The sequence below is a fragment of the Danio rerio genome, chromosome 4, assembly GCF_049306965.1.
Source record: "Danio rerio strain Tuebingen ecotype United States chromosome 4, GRCz12tu, whole genome shotgun sequence".
Taxonomy (NCBI): Eukaryota; Metazoa; Chordata; class Actinopteri; order Cypriniformes; family Danionidae; genus Danio; species Danio rerio.
The window spans coordinates 29,911,620-29,932,398 of record NC_133179.1 but is presented as its reverse complement, the minus strand read 5'-3'; the positions used below and the strand labels follow the sequence as shown (position 1 = coordinate 29,932,398).

The 20,779-nt window shown below is 36.7% G+C and overlaps 1 protein-coding gene across 6 annotated transcripts in view; it reads left to right on the top strand.

The window, feature by feature from the left end:
- The window catches only part of gramd4a (GRAM domain containing 4a), a 116,114-nt gene that overhangs the window by 18,799 nt on the left and 76,536 nt on the right, over positions 1-20,779 (top strand). For 4 of the 6 annotated variants that reach the window (XM_073947240.1, XM_021475444.3, XM_009300457.5 and 1 more), the window contains exon 3: positions 13,686-13,794. In XM_073947240.1, coding sequence (XP_073803341.1) covers positions 13,686-13,794 — 109 coding nt within the window. Of the gene's footprint in view, positions 1-13,416; positions 13,610-13,685; positions 13,795-20,779 lie in introns of those variants that run through there. The other 2 variants (XM_073947241.1, XM_009300458.5) reach the window with 1 other exon arrangement.

Below are 20,779 nucleotides of genomic sequence, written 5' to 3'. Positions count from 1 at the left end.
GAAGACACCAGTGTAGACAGCCCGAGGCGCCTTACAGGATTTGGAATGGAAAAATCTTTTCATTGTCTCATTGTGGATCTAAGCTCTAATCAGTATGAAATGAGTAGCAGGAGGAGAAGACCTTGGGTGGAAGCTGATAAAAGATTCTCAGAGAAAGTTCTCATGGGAAACACTCTAAACATGACCTCAAAAGATGTCCAACTCTATAATTAAACACTTTAAGTTTATATCCAGCTCCTGTCACACAACATAGTTTTTCAAAACAATGCTGCTTGTTTTTATCATTGAAAACAATGTTGACTATTGAGTTACCTATTAAAGTAACATCCACAAGCTTGTAAACGTAACAAGATTGGGTTACAATGCTGTCTGGAATGCTCGGATTTTGATTGGTAAGTCGTAAAATACTAAGATGTGTTATTCTGAGATAACAACCGATAAATAAAGCAGGTTCAAATCACCTTGCCCATCAATAAATACCTTCAAATATATCCACATACATACACATTTATATGTATCTGCTTGTCTGTCATACTTTTAACATTTAATGCCGTCTTGTGAATGAATAACATGTAATTTGGTAAATGCTCCATTCAGCTGTTTTTATTTCTGTCAGCTTTGGGTTTAATTAAAGAATTCATAAACTATTATGGCTCGGAACAATGTTTTGTGTACAATTTGTAATGTTTTGTGGCAAGAAGCTGTGTAATAAGTGGGGTAAAGTATATTATCCACAATGGTTGTATTCACAGAATAAAACCCTTCAGTCTTATAGAACAGTGCTCCATGGTGTTTTTTTTTTCTTTTTAATACCACCTGGATATACTTTATCAAACAATGAACAACTTTATTTGTAGCATTAACAAAGGTGAATAAATAATGTAATAAATTTATTGTTTGTACATATTAGTAAATATATACATTACAAAATATAACCTTATTGTGAAGTGGTATTCAAAATTGCTTGTAGCAGTATGTTTATTTACAGTTGGCAGTGTAGAAACTCTGTGGACATCAGAAGTAAAGCGGCCATTAATGTTATGAGGCAAGAGTCACGTCTTGTTATCCTCCTAAGCTGAAATCCTATCAAACCAGCACATATGGTCACGAGTTTAAATCCCAGAAAAATCCCCAAGTGCACTCACTGATTTAAGGCGTGGGTTAAGGACTGGCATGGAATTCTGGGAGTGATCCAGCTGCTTGATGCGAACTGTAAATTTGGATGTGATTTAAAAAGCTCTGCATGGTCATGTTCATTTGTGTTTGCAGACTGAATCCTTTACCTTATCTGATTAAGTTTTGACATTGATTTTAAATGCTGGTTCTTCATTTTGTTTTTGCATATTTTGAGTAAAGGAATAGCTTGTTAAGCTTTTTTTTGCCCACATTAATGAATAGATGAACAATTTATTTTGTTGGATTTTGTTTATATACAGTAGCTTTGGATTTTGCAGAAATGTGTTATCGTGCTGGAAGTAGCCATCAGAAGATGGGTAAACTGTGGTTATAAAGGGATGGACATGGTCAGCAACAGTACTTAGGTAGGCTGTGGTGTTGACACAATGATAAAAGGGTACTAATGGGTCCAAAGTGTGCAAGGAAAATATCCCCCACACCATTACACCAACACCACCACCAGCCTGAACCGTTGATACAAGCCAGGATGGATCTATGCTTTCATGTTGTTGAAGCCAAATTCTGACCCGACCATTTGAATGTCACAACAGAAATCGAGACTCATCAGACCAGGCAACGTTTTTACAATATTCTTTTATCCGATTTTGGTGAGCCTATGTGAATTGTAGTCTCAGTTTTCTGTTCTTAGCTGACAGAAGTGGCACCCGGTTGGACGTGTTGTGCATTCAGAGATGCTCTTTTGCCTACCTTGGTTGTAGCAAGTGAGTAATTAAGTTACTGTTGCCTTTCTATCAGCTCGAAGTCAGGTCATTCACCTCTGACCTCTGGCATCAACAAGGCATTTGTGCCCACAGAACTGCCACTCACTGGATATTTTCTCTTTTTCTGACCATTCTCTGTAAACCCTAAAGATGGTTGTGCGTGGAAATCCAAGTAGATCAGCAGTTTCTGAAAAACTCAGACCAGCCTGTCTGGCACCAACAACTATGCCATCTTCAAAATCACCTTTCTTCCCCATTCTGATGCTCGGTTTAAACTGCAGACGATCCTCTTGATTATTTCTACATGCCTAAATGCAATGAGTTGCTGCCATGTGATTGGCTGATTAGAAATTTGCATTAACAAGCAACTGGACAGGTGTACCTAATAAAGTGCCTGCTGAGTGCATACAGTACACACACATAAATATACACACACATATAATATATACATATAAAAATATAAAATAAATACATAAATAAACAATCAAATAATATACAATAAATATACAAACATCAGAATAATAAATAAACAAACAAAAATAAAGAAAAATCATAAAATAAAAAGTGCTCCCTTTCCTGATTCATGATCTTGATTCACATATTGGTATTCTTGGTTATGTCTACTACCATCTGTAAAATTCAAAATAAAATTATTGTAAGTGGTGTTTCATTTGTAATAAATTTAATTATTTAAATGTTTTAGTAAATATCAGACATATTTATAATATGTTTATACTATCTTTTTAAAAAAATAAACAGAAATTAACAAATTAATAACATAAAAAGTGCACCTTTTACAACCTTTCTAAATTTACATATTGGTATTCTAAATTAAACAATACTCTATAATTATAGAGTATAATTATATAATTATAAATACATATAAAATATGTATTGCCTATATACGTATATATTTCCCTTCTTCTAGTTTATATTCAAGTCTAGTTTATATTCTAGTCTAACAGGTGAGATCTAAAAAATAGCTTTGGCTTGTCCATGAAGCTTGTCTTTTTTAAAAAGATGACGGTGTAATGAGGTGGAAATAGTTTCCACAGACCTTGAGCTCCCTCCAACATAATTGTGTTTTGGCAGTAAAATATTTTCAGTAGCTTAAAAAAATCGATATACTCCTGATGATGATGGCTTTCAGGAAGCATGTAACCTGCACACAGCGAGAGTCCGACCAGTCCTACCGCTCTGTTTGCATGCGTTTGCATTGGTAATTTTCTGCAACACAGCCAGCCTTAGTGCTGAATGCAACAACAGCCCACTAACAGAGATTGTGACCGGTGTTGCCGTGACGTCCAGACAGCACTGCGGTGTGAGTCATCATTGCTCACATGCTGATTGAAAGAGTTCAGTAACACATATATATAAACACAGACAAACACAGACCCAACATAGCTCCGGTCTTTGGTGAGTGTTTGTATATCTGGATAGATAAGTGTCTACGCAGCATGACTATTTAATTCATGCACTAATGACTCCCTGAAGGCCGCTGGCTAATGAGATCAGTTTTTCACACAAGCAGGGGTTTGATTGACTTGAATACCCCGTTTATGAGAGCCCATCGCCTATGGTGTTTCGACTGGAAACTGCCTCTTTTATGCTCTACTGATGACCTTTTGATTGATGACACTATGTTTTGTGTTGCAGAGGTGGAAGATGCAGGGTATAATAGATAGTACACTCTTAGAAATAAAGGTATATAAAGCAGAATATAGCTGTTGTTGGCAGTGCCCTTTGGATGGTACAAAAAGGGTGGTACAACATGTATTTTTAATGTTTGGTTGTATTTATAGGGTGCAAAGTAATGTGTGCTCAGACTTAATTTGTAGAAAATCACGTTATTTTTTCAATTCAATTCAATTCAGCTTTATTTGTATAGCGCTTTTACAATGTAGATTGTGTCAAAGCAGCTTCACATAAATGGTCATAGTAACTGGATCAGGGTTGTTCAGTTTTTAGTGTTTAAGTTCAGTTCAGTTTAGCTCAGTTCAGTGTGGTTTGAAGTCATTATTGAGAGTCCAAACAGTGAAGAGCAAATTCATCGTGAGTAGCTTTTCAGATCCTGAACCATGCAAGCCAGTGGCGACAGCGGAGAGGAAAAAAAAAACGTTACCAATAGAAGAGTTAAGAAAAAAAAAACCTTGAGAGAATCAGACTCAGTTCGGCACGACCATTTTAATTTCTCCGCTGGCCAAAAGTCTTGTGCAGAGCTGCAGTCTCAGAAGTGGAGGCTGGAAGCTGGCCTCAGCGAAGACTCGTCTGTCCCTGGAGCGTCACTGGAATCAGTCTCATGCTCTCCACTCCCCCATGACCAACAGCGCAGCAGCAGCTCAGGATATGGCCTGGTCCCGGATATGGACACCTTGGGATCATCTCGTCGCTGGTCTTGGGTCCAATCAGTGACTCCGCATAATCTGAGGATGTAGGGATGGAGAATAAATAATGGAGAATAAAGAGAATAATTAGCGTAGCTGCTGTTCATAGTGTATATAAACAAAATGTAGAAACTTGTGTGGAAACCCGCTTTTTTCACATATCTTACTAATGTTGATTCTTTAGATATTAATGTTAAAGAATAAGTTCACCCAAAAATGAAAATTACAGCATAATTTACTCACCCTAGAAGGGTGTTGTCCCTAGTATGTGTATGTGAAGTATGTGAACTCTTTATGTCCCCCATGTCTGATTTGATTGAGTGAAGTTCCGCGTGGAGGGAAGATATCGCGTTAAGGATGACTCAACTGCCCGCCTCTGGAGCATCCTCTTCAGGTCTTTCTTCCACACTAGAGCCGGCTGTCATAGCCTGCTCCAGGTTTTTCCGAGATCTTGCCAGCATAATTAGTAAACTGGACAAATTAAATCCTGTCGGGCAGTAGTTTCTAGAATCTGAGACTATAAGTATATTAATGCTCACAATTTTTTACAAGATGTTCTGATGAAGTTATATTAGATTTTTTACAGAGCCGTCTTAAAGGTGCGTACTACTCGCTCATATCGAAACCGGAAGTCCCGTATGTGAACTCTTTAAAAAAACGTTTCAAATTGTGCCATTTTGGTGACCGTCGCTTTAAATTCAAATGAGCTTGTGCTCTTTTCAAAAGAGGGCGGAGCTTCGTATGTGTCAGTATAGTAGCAGATTTACAAACAAGACTAACGTCCTATGACAATAAGGAAAGATCATCATCACAAGGGCTTTCCCTCTCTGATGACTTATACAATGGGAGAATGTCAATCAAAGTGTTTCTGCAGACTGTTTTCATCAAGTGTGATTGTAATAAATAAAATTAATGCATTTTTATTATTAGAAGCTGGTTTTATTCACACTCTCTTGCCACACATTTATGCTTAAACCCCTTATAAAAGTGATTTTTAAATAATAGGTCCCCTTTACAGTAAGACATCCTTGACATGACCTTTTTCTGTCAGACGAACACAGTTGTTAGAATCTTTTATATATTCTATTATGTTACTTGCTGTAGGTTATTATTCACACACAGGATGACTAGGCATTCTGGTTTCCCGGTGCTGTGAACATTCACAGCTCATATCAATAGCTGTTGAACTAGAGAATAGGAGAGTGTGCATTAGGTTTCCCTCTCCGTTATTTTAATGCAGAATTTCATTCAATTGCTTCACAATTCACAGGGTCATAAAATCTTGTTTTATACATCCCTGTGTCTGAATGATTTTCGCATAAACTCATTCATGACATGTTTGTAGACAATTTTCCGGGCATCAGAATTAAGGATGATGGATAATGGCTTGTATTTTGAAGCTTTCAAAAGTGCATAATCCGTCATCTAATGAGGTTTATGCAAATCTTATGAAGCCGATTGATGAGTTCTTGGAGTTCTAGACCCCACCCCACGTGATTGTGAAGCACTTTGGGTGTATTGCCATACACAATAAATGTGCTATATGAATACACATTCCTTGCTTATAAAAAAAGAAGTCACATTTAATTATAAACTCAAATCACCAAATTCCAGTGGAAACCAGTGGTGTTTGAAAAGGGGGAATAATGTTATTGCATTTCTATTGCTTTACATGTTTCCCATTACTACATGTAAACAGCAGTTCTATTTCTGCTGAAGTTTATGTAATTGCCAAATACTCGGTATGTGAGTCAATATGAATTTTAAATATAGCAGAATTGCACAGAACTGTCTCTAAGCAACAAAAAGGTGCACTGGTTTAGCTTTAAGGTTACATAAATTAAAATTATATGCGAAGACTATATATGTGTTAATAAGACATATTAGCTAATGCCATACTAAATGTACATGTCATTTATTTATTATCAGCAGTTTTATAATCAGTAATTCTACTTTAATAGCAGGAATGGAAAGAATGCAGTTCATTAAGTGACCAATAACCTTGTCCTGACCCTTAAATTAAGGTTTTTATATTATATGTATATAGGAGTCTTACATATTTGTCACGTTTTTCCTCAATGATCAGCCTTTTGATTCTTGAGAAAATGAGAGAAAGAGAGTAAATGCTTTTGAATTTGAAAAAAAAAAAAAAAACACTGAAATACTTTGGCTTCTTTCTCCTATTGTGTAAAGGAGACCTATTATGTAAGATTCACATGGTGTTGAACACTTGTGTGTTCACAGTGTGTGTGTGTGTGAAAACAACCAGCCTATAGCTGTAAAAATCCACCTAGTTTATTTCAAAATCCAGATTTGCAACTACTGTGACTTCATAAGCTTTGCCCATGACATGCTTTCAGTCAAGTTTTATTCACATTCACATTAACAGCATAGACAACAGAAGGTATTATACTAATGTTGTTTCAATACACAGATCACAGAGTTGAATGTGTGAGATCTTTAAAAAAATTTAAGCATTTAATTCTTAGCTGTTTATGTTCACAGACATTGTCACTGACTGACAATTTATACTCCTGTTGTGTAATATTGTCAGTAAAGTGTAATATGGACCAGAAACTCTGAGGAATATTTGCAGTACCTTTTTAAATCTATGCAATGAAGGATTAGGGCAGTTCTGTTCAGTTCTATGCTGTCTTCATTAGTTTCTAAAACAGAGATTTCTTTATAATTTAAAACAGCATCTTTGGATATATTTTCTGCTGGAAACACTGTTGTCCTAAAAAATAAAATAAAATGAAAATAAAAATTTAAAATTAAAAAAGTCTTACATATACCCTACAAACAGTTTTAATACCTTGACTTTTCCAAACCACGGTATACCTTGAAAACGGTTATCGTCCCATGCCTAGGTCCAACCCGGTACTTGTAAGGTGTACCTAATAATCTGGCCAGTGAGTGTATGTGTGTTATGTCTGCTTTTGATGTAACCTATATGTGTGTATTTCACCACAGAAGCGTAATAATATTCTACAGACAATTTTGGTGTACTACTCAAGTCTATAGCTACAGTGAATAGGTGCCTTTTAATAAATGTATTTGATTATTCAGAAGTCGATTATTAAGAAGTTTTTGCATATATTGTTTACTTTGTTCCAAAACAAAAATCCAAACTGTTATAATGTTAGTTTCTTTTTGGTTTGATTCATTTTCTTAAAGCAGATTTTCTTAACAGACCAGAATTTGGCTGTATCAGAAATCACTTTCTCTAAAATCACTTCTCAATCACTATTCTCCACATTAGTCCACAAGTATAGTCCCTTTAAAGAAGTGAATGAAAATGAGGGAGTGCGCTGGAATGTATGTTGTTTTGTTTACAGTTTACTAGTTAAAAAAAAAATAGCTAAATATTGACAATGTTTTGCAAGTGTATCTGTCTGCGGACAGTTAGCCTACTCGGCGTCACCTCCTGTGGTTGCAAATAACAGTACAACGTCTAGTATGAAAGCCTCCGCAACTTGTAGCTGTACGTAAATAACTGTGATTGATGGCTTTAGGGTTGGGGAAGGTGTAGACATTAATAACTGTGATGATTGGGTTTAGGGTTGGGGAAGGTGTAGACATTAATAACTGTGATGATTGGGTTTAGGGTTGGGGAAGGTGTAGACATTAATAACTGTGATGATTGGGTTTAGGGTTGGGGAAGGTGTAGACATTAATAACTGTGATGATTGGGTTTAGGGTTGGGGAAGGTGTAGACATTAATAACTGTGATGATTGGGTTTAGGGTTGGGGAAGATGTAGACATTTATAACTGTGATGGTTGGGTTTAGGGTTCGAGAAGCTGTAGACGTTAATAACTGTGATGATTGGGTTTGGGTATGGGGTTGGGGAAGGTGTAGACGTTGATATTTGTGATGATTGTGTTTAGGGTTGGGGAAGATGTAGACGTTAATAACTGTGATGGTCACATTTAGGTTTGGGAAAGGTGTAGACATTAATAACTGTGATGATTGGGTTAAGGGTTGGGGAAGATGTAGATGTTAATAACTGTGATGATTGGGTTTAGGGTTGGGGAAGGTGTAGATGTTAATAACTGTGATGGTTAGGTTCAGGGTTGGGGAAGGTGTAGACGTTAAAAACTGTGATGATTGGGTTTGGGGTTGGGGAAGGTGTAGATTTTAATAACTGTGATGGTTAGGTTTAGGTTTGGGGAAGATGTAGACATTATTAACGATGGTGGTTGGGTTTAGGGTTTGGGGAAGGTGTAGACCAGGGGTCTCAAACTCGCGGCCCGCGGGCCATTTGCGGCCCTCAGTGCAATATTTTGTGGCCCGCGCCGACAGCTGTACACTGACAGAATCAGCGGAGCGGGGAGAGAGAGCGATCCCCGCTCCGCTGATTCTATCCGTACACAGCGGTCACTGGCATTCCTCGCCCGCCGTGTAAACAAAGGGGCGGGGATGCCGGTGACGTCACCACGCACCCCGCTCCTTTGTTAGACGCTGTGACGGGCGGGAAGTGTTAGGAGGGAACTCGCGCCGGCCAGAACCAAGGTAAGCTGTTCCCGCCCCTGCCTGCCACTAAGCTACCTATCTACAGCCTGCCACCTACCTAGCTACAGCCTGCATCTTATATATATTATAGGTAGATACAGACTGGTACAGACTGATGTGACTGGAGTGGGGTGGGGATGTTTTATTTATACATATATACGCCTTTTTTTTAGGTGAGGGAATGGAAGTTTTGAGTGTGTCTAGACAGGTCTAGACTTGATGATCATCTTCAAGCCATACTGAGGGTCTCAACTGCTTCCGCTCTAAAGCCAAATGTGGTTCAGATTTGTGAGAAGAAGCGCTGTCAAGTCTCTGGCAGCAAGAAGTAGGCAAAAGATGCCATGTTCAGAAGAACTGTTCATAATCTTCACTCAATGTTCTGTTAATGTTCAGGACACTTCATGTTCAGAAGAAATAATTAAAACTGTTAATAATGACATTTGAGGACTTTTTTTTTTGTGAAATCCCTTATGCGGCCCAGCCTCACCCAGACTTTGCCTCCTGCAGCCCCCAGGTAAATTGAGTTTGAGACCCCTGGTGTAGACATTAATAACTGTGATAGTTGCATTTAGGTTTGGGAAAGGTGCAGACATTAATAACTGTGATGGTTTGGTTTAGGGTTAGGGAGAGTGTAGTCGTTAATAACTGTAATGGTTGGGTTTAGAGTTGAGAAAGGTGTAGATGTTAATAACTTTGAAGCTGTCATCTCATTGGTCAAGATGTTCCAGGTTTGGTCTTGTTGGTCATTCATCAGAATGAATAACATAATTTTTACTTGCTTATTTTCACTTTATACAAACAGTCTTTAAAAAAAACACTTTGATTGACATTATCCCGTTGTACATGTCATCGGAGGGTTAAAGTCCCGGCCATTGGTGACAATCTCTTCCTCATTAGCATAAAAGTTAGAAGCAGTTTTAGGAATAAACAACCATCATCTGAGAATCTTCTTTTGGCAATTTCAATTTTTCACAAAGATAACTTTAGTCCTTTTCTGAATATACCATTATGCTGACACATAGGTGTTTGTAGATCCACCCCTCATTTTAAAAAGTAAATTTTTTTTAAAGTTTAAATTTGTTGTATATTTGAGTTAAAACTTCACACAAAACTATAGGGACATCAGGGACTTATTTTGAATAAAAAAGGCATAATAGGGCCCCTTTAATTAGACATTTCACATCGTCTTTGCTCAAGGTTAACCTTGTGATTAATGTTGAGAGGCATTAGCACAACAAATGCTGCCATTTTCATGCAGTGTGCATAATAAATCATCATACATTACTGCTTGCAACACTACCGACAGTATATGTGATTTCAAAGTCTGTAAGCATATAAATATTGTATTCTGAATGTGTCTGGAACCCAAATGTGGACCCTAAATGTGACATTGCCTTGAATTTGTTGTCATCTCTTTAAAAGTCTGAATAAATAATCAAGCCAATATCAGGTTCAATTGTCAGACTGCAGCAATCATACAGTAAGATCAGTAGTACAATTAATGAACAAATGACTCTCAAGCCATTTTCTTATTTGCAGTTAGCATTTTTATGTGTGCTTAAAGGCTCGTGAGATTACAGACTAATGTTTGTTTTTGCTTTTGATCTTTATAAGGAAGGCTTTGCAAAGCTGCATCTTTTTTATCAGACATATTCCATCCTAACCTGACTCTGGACACATTTTCTTTTATGTTTACCTATAGAAGGCAATAAAACCAATCAAGAATAGGAATAGTCTGGTTAATGCAACTGTTGCAGCTCCAGAAGTGATTAGTCACATGCCCTTTATTGTGCACATGAAGTGCCCATGAGCAAAGTTTTTGTGTTACATTTAAATGTAGTGATTTAGCAGACACTTGAGAAAGAGTACACACAAGAAGTGCTAATTATAGAAAGAAACAGTTAGTACACAGATAATTAAGTACTAGGGTAAGGAAAGTGAAGTGTTTTTTTTTATATATAGAGATTTTGCTTCAACGGGTGGTTTGTCAAACCCACTCAGCTGTGTGATATTTTTTTAGAGATATGAAGTGATTGTAAGAAAGGGTTAGCTAAATTGTCAGAGAGATGAAGGAGTGTGCTTCTACAGGTGGTTTGTTGGAAGGATTTACTGTTACTTTGTTTTTACTTTGCTTTACTTTACTTTACTTTATTGTTGTTTTGATTACCAAAATGCTGTTATATTGTTACTTTAATGTTTACTTTATTTTAATTTACATATTGACATCTTGTGATTTTTTACAATATTTAGTTATATTGTTGCTTCAATGCTTTTATTTTATTTTTTATTTTATTTTATTTTATTGCTATTTTAAAATAAATTGGCTTTTTGATTTAACAATATTTAGTTATGTTGTTGCTGAAATGTTTTTTTAATTTAATTTTTTTAATTAATTAAAATATCTTTATTTTATTTTATAGATTATTTTAAACAAAATGTATGAAAATGATTTGTCAAAGTCATCCTCTTACCTTCTTTCTCTCATCATTAACATGCCTAATTTACCAATATAAATTTTCATGTTCTACATCCCCTGCACTGATACTCTCATACATACTACCGCTGCACAATATTGAAAAAATCTGACATTGTAATATCATGTTTTTCTATTTAATGCAATATGAATACAATTTCATCAGATGATTTGAACAGCAATATTCGGAAAGTTTTCATTCATTTAGACTGACTGGGATGTTCAAGTCTTTTTCTATGCAGTGTACATATAAATATAACAAAGCAAAAATAAAAGTGAAATAAACAGTGCTTTATGCTTTTCTGGAGAATCAAACTGTATTTAAGAATAGAAATTGAACAACTAAATGTAAAATAACTTGGTCAACATTGTATAAATAATTAAAAAAATGATATTTAATAACATCTTTATATTTTAACCTTTAACCCATGTAAGCCCACCAGCAAATATAGTTACCGTCATTTTCTTGTTTATTTATATATATAATTTGTTTTGTTTTGTTTTTGTTCAAAAATGTACATCAATCAAATGTACATCACAGTTATCAGGCCCCTAGATTCGTCCGAATAAAACAACAATTTTTTTATGGTCCAGTCATACTGTACAAGCCCCAATCATCGCCCCCTTGTCAAATTAGGGCAAAAAAGTGAAATGCACAGAAATTTGCTTAAGTGCAAAGAGAAAACAGCATCGCAAAGTCATGGTTGACTGAAAAGCAAATCAAAATGAGCATTGTACTTGAAATTTTTTTTAAAGAAATATATGTACATTTTTAAAAAAAATTACAAATATTCATTTTATTTTTTGCACCACTTGATTTGTATTTGGAGTTCTTTATTTTTGTTTGCAAAATTCCTTTTTATTTCTCAAAACTCAATTTTCCTTTTGCGATTTTTTGAGATTTGCATTATTTTACCATTTTTTGCTCAATACTTAATTTATTTGTTTACATAACTTTCTTTTATGTTGCAAGTATACAGTATATGGGCCTAGATTGACTCTATAGCAATTAGATATGAATCTGTCAATTAAGTTAAGGTAATAAATCAAGGTTATTAGTTTAATGATATATTTGTTTCATAAGACCCCACCAAAACGTAAACGTAACCATTTAAGTGGCATCTTTACTTTAAAGTAGAACGTTTTGATACTCAATTTGATACACAGCAAAATCCTCAGAGTAAAATGAACTTCTTCCACTGGTCCCACAATGAGTTAAAATAACACTGGAACAGAGTTAAAGTACTGAGTAAACAGAGAAAAATGAACTCCTGCTGTTAAAAAGAAACACAGTTTTTTTTAAACTCTTGTCAAGGTGAAGAACAGCCAGGGGCTGTTTTTTTTTTTTATCTTTTAGAAAATGTATGTTTTTGTTTACAAAAATACTTCTGTACATGTGGGCATGGCCTTAGAAACTCAACTGAAAACTCAATAAATCTTCCAAAATCTCAGCTCATCAAGATCATTAAACAACTCCACAAACAGAATCAGCAGCTTTATTTATGACTAAGCTGTCTGACTATTTTTGTAAGATGTTTACAAAATTCTGTAGTGAGATTTACTGTGAATAGTTGTTTTGTTATATGTCACCATTATGGTATGTATTTATTTTTATGTATTTACACCAATATTTACTTTCATTGTTCATATAGGACTCTTTTAACAAGGCTACATGAATCAAACCATTTATTTTATTTTTTTTTAATGGGCACAAATGGGTTAATAAATAATCTAAATTACACATAATTGCAGTGTTGAGGCTCAAATAATATATTTGGCTGCCCTAGTACATACATTTTCTCTTAAGTATGTACATAAACCCAGCTTAAAATGTTTAAACCAAGCACATTCCCATCAAAAAAACAAAACAAAACAAATACAGTTACTCCAAATGTGTGTGTGTGTGTGTGTGTTATGCTATTTTTACACAATCCATTACATTGTAAATAGAAGCGCCAACGATATAAACCTGAATTGAATCGTGTGTGTGTCTCAGAGTGCGTCTGCACTGTCAGACGCATTGGCCTCTTAAAGAGACACTTCTGCTTTTCTGCTGTCTCTCTCTGCAGTGCCGCCCTCTCCTAATCCCTCACTCACCTACTTTCTCTCTCTCTCTCTCTCTCTCTCTCACTGCGGTTCATCTTTCTGCAGATCCTGCGTTCTTTCGGCCTGTGTGTTTGAGTGTGAGTGTGTGTGTGTGGTAGGATGAAGTCAGAGCAGGTTGATACCATGCTATCAGTGAGTCAGAAATTTAGCATCTGTGTTTGTCATTGAGACTTCAAGGCTTATCGAACTAAACAAAAACGTGAGGAAGACTTCATACAGAGGACTGGGTATCCCGTAAGTCTTGACTGCTTTACGTGTAAGCTGTGTCTCATCTGAGTATGTCAATAACCCTGCGTGTTTCTTCTTTCAGGCTGGTTTGGGGACTCTGTCTGTCATGCAAGACCTGAGGAGTGAATCAGAACGTCTCAATGAGGTCAAGGGTCATTTGGAGATTGCCTTACTGGAGAAACACTTCCTACGTGAGTACTGGAGGGACAAAAAAAAATGGCTGTTTGTGTTTCTCTGACTCTGTATGTTCAGTTGCCCTCTTGGTGTATGAATGGTAGTATCTACAGGTTATGCTGTAGTAAGATGGTGTTGAGCATTTGTTTTATGTCATCAAATATTTACTGTGATTTAAGAATTTTCAGTTGTTTATTAAGTGACAAAGTGCTGCTATCGCTGTGTATGTGTGGTATGAGGCTGCCAGTGGACTGAAGCCAAAACATTGGCTTGGATTTATAGCTTGCAAGTGATTAAGAAGTTGAATAGCGGAACTAGCATATTTACACTGGAAGTGTCATGTTAATGTGTTTGATATATGAAGGCTTTATAGCCATGTTAGATACTAACTTGACGCAAAACTGCACTTGATTTTAAAAGGGATAGTCTCTCCCCCCCCCCCAGTCTGGGAATATAACCAGCTTCTAATGGTAAACATTTAATAATTTTATTTTTTTTATAATCACATTTAATAAAAACAGCTAGAAACAGTGGGATTGACATTCTCACGTTGTACGTGTCATCAAAGGGGAAAGCCCCGCCCATTAGTGATGATCTCTCCCTCATTAGCACAGGAGGTTAGTCTTTTTTTATAATCTGCCACTATGCTGACATATAGGCCTTTGTAGCTCCGCCCTCTTTTGAAAAGATCACAGTCTCATTTGAATTCAAGCAAAACAGTACAATTTGAATAAAAAGTCTAAAAGGGGGCATTTCAAATAGTTATACAACATTATTTGTTGGATATTTTGAGCTGAAACGTCACATACACATTCTAGGAACATTAGAGACTTATTTTACATCTTTTAAAAATAAGCATAATATGTAGGTCCCATTTAGGATGTTTTGTCCTGATTCTAGTCTAAAATATATAAAATTCTTAAATCAAGAAGCATTTTTGTTTGACCAGATTTTTTGTTTTTGGTTTTAATAAAAAAAAATCTAAATGAAGTTTTTTTTATTAATACAAAAAAAATAAATACTCTGGTAATGGGGTAAGCAAAATAAACTTGGTTTTTGATTAATTAGCTTGTTTTAAGGAGAAGCTTCATCACTGAAGTTTGACAACTTTTTTTTCTCTAATTAATTACTTGCAGCATAATCATTTACTCAGTTGTTTCGATCATGTATGACTTTCTTTTTTTCTGTTGAACACAAATAACATTTTTCTGCAAGAAACCTTTATCCATTGACTTAGTAGCTAAAAAACAGATATTATAGAAGTCAATGGTTACAGGTTTCCAACATTTTTCAATTTTTGGTGTTCAAGAAAAGAAAGAAACTCAAAACAGATTTGTGACAGGCACTGTTGGGTTCCACACAATTCCCTCATGTTGTCCCAACACAAATTTATTAAGTTAACTACATCGTTTTTACAAATTTAAGTAGATTAAAAAACAACAACAAAAATAAAAAAGTGCACTTTAAATACATGATGCACCTATTCAGCCAATAAAAGGAAGTATGGAATGTTGAACACTTAATGATTGGAGCTTTATCAGCCTCTGCGTTTACTTTATTTATATTGGACTGTGCAAGCTAAAATCTCCCATGTAAGTGATTTACTGCTTCCCAGTGTTGATTGCTGTACTCATGATTGGCGCTAATTGATAGTTTGGTCATATGTTTCACTAATTTTGGAACTGGGAAATGGTTTGAATGGCTGTTTAGTAAAAAAACATTAGCGTTCCATTTGGGATGACACTAAACTCATAGACTACATGGTTGAGTGTACAAGTGTATAGAAGGGCAGCAAATATATATTGTTTCAGCATCGATATTGCAATGTGTGAATATGCAGTAGTCTCACTCGCAGGATCTGCCTCGCCAAACTGGGATTATAATAACCAGCCACCACAGTTGCAAAGTTTAACACTAACAGAATTAAAGATTTTTCATCCGGATCTGTTTTTAAGGCTGTTATAGGATTTTGAGTGAGTTTAAACCATTTGGACGAAAGAATTTATAAAATTTGTAGCTTTAACGAAAATGTTAATTCATTCATTTTCTTGTCGGCTTAGTCCCTTTATTAATCCAGGGTCGCCACAGCAGAATGAACCGCCAACTTATCCAGCAAGTTTTTTTACGCAGCAAATGCCCTTCCAGCCACAACCCATCTCTGGAAAATACTCACACACACATAATCACACACACACTCATACACTACAGCCATTTAGCCTACCTGTACCACATGTCTTTGGACTGTGGGGGAAACCGGAGCAAACCCACGCGAAGGCAGGGAGAACATGCAAACTCCACACAGAAATGCCAACTGAGCCAAGGTTCAAACCACCGACCTTCTTGCTGTGAGGCGACAGCACTACCTACTGCGCCACTGCCTCGCCTTACGAAAATGTATGACATTTAATTATCATGCAATGAACACACTCAAAAATTATGTTTGTTGTTTGTTCAAACTACATATTTAAAATGAACGAAACAAAACAATTCTACAGGTTTTTTGGAAGTCAATGTACTTACTGTAAATTTAAAAAAACAACAACAACAATAAGCTAACCTAATTAGTTAATGTTGTCTCGACACAAATCTATTTCTTTGAACCCATAATTTTTTGCAGTGCAGTGTTATTTTACATGATTGAATGCTGTTAGACTCCACAGAAAACCATAAAGCATGGTTTATTTAACTTTTGAACTTTGCTATATTGTATTCATCTATGTTTTTAGTTTGTTTTATCGTATTTAATGGGGGTGAATTGCACATATATATGTGTGTGTATATATATATATATATATATATATATATATATATATAGAGAGAGAGAGAGAGAGAGAGAGAGAGAGAGAGAGAGAGAGAGAGAAAGAGAGAGAGAGCAGTCTTTTTTTTTCAATATAAGCAACCCTTGTATATAGTGTGCTATTTGGAATGCAATTATAGTTTGTTGAAATGAGTATTGCAAAGTTACTTGAAATTCAAAGCACAGATCTGTCAAAGACTATAAATCACACAAGATGCATCATTTTTCAGGGAAAAAGTCAAAGGAAAGTAAGCGAGTGAGTGTGAGTGAACATAACAGTCTTTATCGCCGCTCCAGCAAAGTAAGCACCACCTTCAAGTAAAAGAAGCCAATCATCCATCACTGTGTTCTGAGTTGGAGGGGCTCAGTCTAGACATGTGTTTTATGACAGTTTCTTCAGCTTCATTGTTATAAATCCATTGGTGTCAGCAATTGTGCTTGCCTCATAGACATGAGAAATATTTCCACATAACGCTTGAAATCTCTACTTTTAAAGGGACCAACTACACTTGGAAACAAATATTCTCTAGTTTTGTAATCTGTATGAAACAAACGCAAGGTACAGTTGGTCCTGTCTGATCTTATGAATTCCTGCCTCTGCCATTGAAATGCAAATAACATGACAGACACCACTTGAACAGCCACAAACTTGTAAAGAAATACTATAGGTTGCCATTTTCCCTATTATGAAAGGGACTTTGGATCTGTGTACTCTAACTGCATATATTGCTCAAAATACATTGTTTTTTGGACAATAAGTCAATTAGAACTATAAACACAGATACAAATTCTTAAACTACAAATATGGTGTATGGGCAAGACATAAATAGGCATGTTTTTAAGAATATGCTTGAATGATTTTTAATTATTATCTGTCCTATAATGGGAAACATTTATTTGACATATTCAATTCATATTTGCAACAATGATGTTGCGTTTTATCGAGACTTGTTTGGTCAGATAAACATGCTGCTGCGTCTCCAATATGATAGAAATTATATATGAAATAAATGTTGATGATGTGACAAGATGATTGACAGGGCACATAACTAATCAACAGAACGGTCTATTATTGATGAAGTAGTGTATCAAAGCTTGCTTACTCTTCTGTTACACACTCAAAAGTACATAATCATAGGATTAAGTGTTATGTTTTAATTTAAATACAAACCTCAGGTATGGTTTAACACTCTTTTTTTTAGTCGGTTTTAATGTAGTTACACTATCTTAGATATTAGTCTTCATCCTCATGTTGTTCCGAACCCCTGTGACCTTCATTGATCTTCTGAACACAAATGAAAATACTTTAGATGAAATCCGAAAGCTCTGTCATTCTTCATAAACAGAAATGATGCAGAGATGTTCAGAAAAGGAACCCAAAACATTCAATGTGAACAAATGTTAACAAAGGAATCTCCAAGAACACCTTTGTGTACTCGCCTATACTGTATCTTCCATTCCAGGTTGCCACGGTGTGGACTTACCATGGGCCAATTGTATAAAATACTAGTCATATTTCCCATAGTAAACATGCACTCTGCTCCGATGTGGAAGATTTAGGCAAACAAAGTTGTTTTTACAGTTTTTGTAAAATTCTTAAAGGGCCATGACACCCCCCACTTTCGGTTCAGGTCCACCTCAGAATTTTTTAAAAGATGCATCATAGTGGGCGTGGAGCTAAGCGAGCAAAGGGCAGGAGTGGGCGTGGCCAGCAGAGCAGGGGAAAAGGAGGGGAGCGAGCAACTGTTGTCAGTCGGTTCACAAAATGAGACACAAACCATACAGAGACCCATAATTTTATAGTTTACAAAGTTAAAATGCAAAGAAATAAACAGTAATGTTATGCCCTGCTACATTTGTAGTTTCATATACACATAACCACAATTTATATCATTATAAAGATAATCGTGTTCATATTCGTGTATCAACAGTAAATGAGGATTTTTCCTCAATTCTCGGGTCTGAATGCGGACTCAGTGCAGCAGGTCTCTGCCCTGTCTATTTTAACCATTAGCCCTGCTGGTAATCTGGAGGATTTAGGCGAACACAGCAGCACGGCGATGTACCTAAATGTGAACGAACTCCTGATAAAAGACAATGTCTGCCATTCTCCAGTTCTCGTACTGCTCTCCGGACAAAAATGCTTGCAGCACACACACACAACTTTGCTGTATTGGCCCTGACAGGATCGCGGGGAAAAACATGCAAAAAACCCCATGGATCATGGAAACAAACACATACAACCCTTTATGAATGACTAAATACTGCGTGCCATGGGTTCGCGGACGTGTCTCACCCAGTAATCAACATAGGAGTTCACAGCTGAGCTTGACACTGGAAGCCAGATCTGCTTTGTCCTTGGAAAGCACATGCTCTCATGAATATTTAAGAAGCCGCTCTTCTCATAGGATAAGAAAACTCCGCTATGAATAATAATGAGAAACGCGTCATCTTTGCACTTGCAGTTCTGCGATAAGTCGCCGATTTTGATCCCGCCCCAAAAATCATTTTAAACCCGGAAGCTGAAATTAGCTGACAAAAGCTCAAAATTACCCAGTTTTCCCCACAATTAAAGTTAGCAGGTGCTAACATTGTCCTGATGCTCAACACACACAAATCTGTTAAATCTAAAAAAAAAGTACTTGAGGGTTTCGTGTACCTGTAATGGAAGATGTATGATTTAGGCATGGGACGATAACCGTTTTCAAAATATACCGTGCTTTGGAAAAGTCAACTTTTTAAAACTGGGCAAATTTTTTTTTTGTAATACTGTTCATAAGGTATGCGTACGTTTTTTTTTTTATTTATGTTTCATATATTTATTCTATTTTTAGAACAGTATCTCAAGCAGAAAAGATATACAAAGATGTTGTTTAAATGGTAAAGAAATCAGTGTTTTTTAAACAAATGAAGACAGCAGAAGTCAATGATTCATTTGAATTATTAAGCCTGACATTTACTTTTCACCAAATATTTTAAATGTTCCTCAAAATAAAATATATTGTGTTCAAAGGGGACAAAAAAGTTTTTGTTTTTTACACAGACATTTAAAAAAAATACATTTTAGAGCAGTAATCACAATACTATGGTACCATGAAACGTTCGAGGTTACTAAAGTAACCCTTCGTTCCCCGAGGAGGGGAACGGAAGCACTATAAGTGGATTTGATTTGTAAAATCCACGCATTGGGAGGTTCGGTTCAGAAGCTACTCGTCTGAAAGAGTATTGAACGGGCCAATTAAGAATGAATTGGCAGCGCAAGCCTGCGCAGGTGAGCGGCATAAGCAATCAACTGAGTATATAAGCTCACCTGGCGCCAGCAGACGCTATCCTTTTTAAGCTGAAGAGACTTTCAACAGCTAAGGGACAGTCATTATGGCGACGGAGTATAGTGCTTCCGTTCCCCTCCTCGGGGAACGAAGGGTTACTTTAGTAACCTCGAACGTTCCCCTTCGGGGGGAACTTCAGCACTATAAGTGGATTTGATTTGTAAAATCCACGCATTGGGAGCCCATTGAAAGCGCCATAATGACTGCACCTTACCAACACCCCCGATGAGGAGATAGTCAAGCAAGCGTGACGCACCCGCATCATGGGGGGCGCGGTCCTCCAACGTGTCCCTGGCCCTAATTTATCCTACTTCAACAGAAGTTTTACGGATTTAGATATATTTTTTGGGAAGTCGTGAGCATCTAGATAATTCTAGGAAATACGACAGTACGTTGGGAAGCGTGCAATCCCGATAGGGAGGACGCTGCGGAGGCCATCCGTTACCCGAGGGGGGATAGATGGCAGAATTTACATATGGACTAGCCCTAAAAAGGGGGAGTACGCATAGCAAAAGAGTGGTTAGCGGGGAGGGAAGACACGGGTCCGCCCAGGGGGGGGACTTAACCGTGGCGGAATAAGCATATGGGATCGCCTAGTGGGGATCACGCATAGCAGGCACCTTTACCCAAAACGCGGGCTGACCAGCGGGCAGACCTACAACGTAGTGGGCCAGCAAGTGACTCCTCCGCTGAGTCAGTGCTGGGGGCCACGGAGGAATCTGCAGGGCTCACCTGACGGGGAACTTTACTGACAGATAAAAAGGCGCACGTATCTCCGTGTTAGGGAAAATGGCGCAGCAAGCGTGTTTCAACACCCTACCGAATTGTTTCCTCAATCACCAAGGGTTACCTAATACCCTTGAGGAAACCGGCTCC